This window comes from Pygoscelis adeliae, unplaced genomic scaffold (assembly GCF_000699105.1).
Source record: "Pygoscelis adeliae isolate BGI_AS28 unplaced genomic scaffold, ASM69910v1 Scaffold1107, whole genome shotgun sequence".
In the NCBI taxonomy this organism is placed as follows: Eukaryota; Metazoa; Chordata; class Aves; order Sphenisciformes; family Spheniscidae; genus Pygoscelis; species Pygoscelis adeliae.
Window position 1 is genome coordinate 16,508 of NW_008825238.1, and position 3,728 is coordinate 20,235.

Below are 3,728 nucleotides of genomic sequence, written 5' to 3' on the forward strand. Positions count from 1 at the left end.
AGCGAAACTAAAAGCGAGAGGAACGCATGTGACAGCGCTGTTTTTTAACCACCGCCGCAGCCTGCTGAGGGGGGCTCGGGGTTTGTCGTCCCGCGACTCTTTCTAAAAGCTCTTCTGCTCCCAGAAGAGCGGCTCTCGTGCCAAAGCGCAGCTGGAGGAGGCGGGAGGTGCTTCTCTGGCCCCTTTTCTGCCCGAGCAAGACAGGGCTTGCTCCCGTAGATGTGTTCGAGCAAGCCCCGCTCAGGCTTTGCTTCGTTCCGTCGCATTTGAACAGCCTTAATCCTTGTAATCTTGCAGGCTCCTCTGCCGGGCGTAAACCCCGGCGGATAGCGGCAGGCGGCGGGGGGAAGCGGGCGCGGCGGTTTCTGCCAAAACAAAACAAAAAAGTGAGCGGCAGCCGGCGCGGGAACGCGGACGTGTCGATTCCTGCAAATACAACCGTAGCCTCAATTCTTGCCCTGTACCTTTTCAGCCCAGAACGTGACTGTTGATGAAATCATGACCGCCTACAAGCAAGCCTGCCAGAAGCTGAACTGCAAGCAGATACCCAAACTACTGAAGCAGATACAGGTACAGCTGGTGCAGGTGCTGTCCCAGCGCCAAATGATCAAATACGCCCCTTTATTACGCGACTCGCCGGAGACTTTTACAGTCGCTGACGTGTCAGATGGGAACGGAGACTCCTGTTTTAATATTACGAGCAGGTTTCGGGACAGATGAAACTTGCTGCGGAGAGGAAAAGGGAAGGAGCTTGCTAGCGAAATACTATGCGTAATTTAATGTGCTACCAGACCTTGTTTTTCCCCGCTGAAGCTGCGTCCGTCTCCTGGGGCTGCTGTGCAGAGGTAGCTCCAGCCCGGCTGGCAGCGGCGGGGGGGGGGGGGGGGCCCCCGCGGTCCCCCCGGCCCCCCCCCCCCGCCGCTTCGAGCCAGGGGACGAGACTCGAGCGGGCTTGTTTGCGGAGCGGTTTCTACCTCGGATGTTATTTTAAATGGAAATCTGCGCGTGCGGTTGGAGGAGGGAAGCCCGCAGGGAGACCGCGACGAGGGCTGTGGTTTTCCCTGCTCGCACGGGGTGAACAAAAGTCCCGTTTAAATCCCCAGGCCTGAGAGCAGCACGCTGGAGCTGCTTGGCCTGGGAGGGAAGATTTTTTTGCTTTTTCACCCGCTGTACCTTCCCCAGGCAGCTCTGGTGCCTCCGTGTGCGGAGACGGACCCTCTTCTTCATCAGCCACCTTTCCTCGTAGAGCTCCAAGACCTTGTCCCGGGGAGGGTCACCAGGTCTCCCCGTGACTCGCAGGGATCCAGCCTGCAAAGCGCCGTAGGTGGCAGCTTTGATTTCAAGTGAACCTCGGGCTGGGAGTTCCCACATCCTCTCTTCGTTTGGGGGAGGATTTGCCCAATTTGTCATGTTGCCTCGTTATTCTAGCGCGTTAATTCCCCCCCCCACCCCCCGCCTTCCTCCTCCTCCTGAGTATGAAATGCTGCTTTTTCTTTTGCAGGAATTTAAAGATCTGGCTCCCAGGATAGACTGCTTAGATCTGAAAGGTGAGCTCCTTTTCCATCACCAGGGGATTTTATTTCTCTTCTGGGCAACCCCGGTGTTTCACTCCATTGGTACGGCTCTTGCTGGAGTCGTGGTCCCAGTCCCGGTTGGGGCTCTTGCAGGCTAGAGCGGGAGAGAGCCTTGATCCCAGCAAGAGCAGAAAAGTAAGTACCAGAGGTGTTTCTCTATGAGGAATATTAACGTCCTGGTCGAGGAGCACCGAAACAGCAGCAGAATAGCTTCAGCGGCCCCTCGAGCGGCGGACCGTCCCTCACCACCTCCGAGCACCGTCCTCATACCCCCCGCCTCCCAAAGCGGCTCCTTCGGGGCATGAGTTAGGGCTGAGCTGGAGCAGGTTTGCCGGAATACTTCTCTGACTGATGTCTCGAAACTCCTCGTGCGGTGGGAAAACTGGAAAGGTGTTCCAGTTAATTCTCTTACGGCAAACATCTTTGCGAATGATGGCTTTTGCGGAGCATCTCCCGTAGCTCCAGAAAGGAGAGGAAGAAGGTCGCCTTCGCTTTCCTGCAAGGTCTCTGCTAGGGAAATGTTTTACAGGGGGTTCTTCTCGCAGCGGGTCGCTGCCTCTCTCCTCCTGCCTTCCCCTGGTCTCCTTCCCTTCCTAAAGAGCTGCTTCTTCCCCTCTGTGCTGGGGGATGCCTCCCAAAAACAGCCTGGGAGACGGGCAGCAAGAGCAGCCGCATAGCAGGGACGCTCCCCCAGCGCAGCCGGGGAGAAGACGGAACGGTCAGCGTTGGCCGGAGCGTCCTTCCTTCGTGGCGTGATGGTGTTGGCGTTGCTCCTCTCAGCCCTGGGTCGTCCTGGCAGCGTCTGCCTCCTGCTGAGGTCCTGCCCGGGCTGTCCCGGTTTTCCACGAAACTCGGCGGGTGCGCGAGTGGATGGAGTTTGCTGGAGCAAACTCCAGCTTGGCTCCGGGGGCTGCAGCCTTGGGGTTTAATCCGTAGCACTTCGGTGCCTGTTGTCGCTTATTCAGTGTTGGAGAGGGGGAAACCCGAAGGCTGGGGAACCACTCGGGAGCTGCTGTTAACGAACCTGAGAAAACACCTCGCTGTGTGGGGAGCCGGGGTGTCCGTGGCCTGAGCTGATTCGCCTGGAGGAGGACAGACGTGCTGCTGGAGGAGTAACAACACGAGCTTGCCCAAACAACCCCCCAAAATAAATCTTTCACAGGCCCCATCACCATCATTTGGACTCAACTTTGCCAGACAGGATTTTTTCTTGACTTCTTACAAATCCCGCAGTCGTCGGCTGGCTGGGCAGCCGGAGCCCGCGCCCCCCTTCCCCTAGAAGTGGTGGTTTCTCAGAAGACCCCAAGCGATGCAGAAGCCCGGCTGCTGGTTGCTTTATGCCGTTCCACGCGATCTAATGCTGGCACAGCCCAGGCTCAGCCTTTAGCGAAGGGTTCGCAATTCCCCTCCTCAGCACTTGCTTTGCACGACCGTTTCCCGCCCACCGCGCAGCCGCTTCTCCCCTGTGCTGGATCCCCCTCACGATGGTTATTGCAACAGAAACAAAGCTCTGGGTTTATTTTAAGCTGCGTTCCGCCTTTTTCACTCGGCCTGGTGTCGCATGTGGCCTCCTCCCGCTTCAAGACGTCGGAGGGAGCTGACGAGGGACCGCAGCTCACCCTGGTCTTGTTGAGTGAATTCCCAGCTCCGCAGGCTGAGATCGGCCCGTGGCTTGGCTCCGGCATGGAAAGGGCGATCTCTTTGGGAAGCACAGGCTGGTTCCCCATCGCTGTCACCTTCGCTGACGAGGCTATACCAGCCGGGGAGGGGTCGGTGGGGCTGCCGGAGAACCCCGGTGGGCGACCGTTCGCTGCTGCATTTTCGGCTTTCGATGTTTCGGAGGGGATCGGTGGGGTTGCGGCACGGAGGTGGTGGTGCACCAGACCTGGCTGCCATCGCCTCGTTCTTCAAACGTGGGACGGGATCTGCTGGTGTTAGGAGGACAGGTAGAGCTTCCACCTCCACATTTGCAGGTCCTCTCCTCCCCAAATTCGGTTCGCCTGGCAGAACCACCCGCAGGCAATCGATGCGGCCTCTAAAAGCAGCCAGCACAGATGCTTATTGGGGGAAAAAAACCCGTTTTTCAACCAGAAGTAGCTTGTGCAGCAGCGCGGGGCGAGTTGCAGCCCCGTAAGCCAGTGGGGATGAGCTGTC

General features: G+C 58.3%; 1 protein-coding gene across 1 annotated transcript in view; it reads left to right on the forward strand.

Moving 5' to 3' along the window:
• LOC103921364 overlaps positions 1–3,728 on the forward strand; it is a gene marked incomplete at both ends in the record, with an annotated part of 29,303 nt that overhangs the window by 15,754 nt on the left and 9,821 nt on the right. Inside the window, 2 exons of the mRNA XM_009329311.1 lie at positions 473–570; positions 1,502–1,547. Coding sequence (XP_009327586.1) covers positions 473–570; positions 1,502–1,547 — 144 coding nt within the window. The remainder of the gene's footprint in view (positions 1–472; positions 571–1,501; positions 1,548–3,728) is intronic.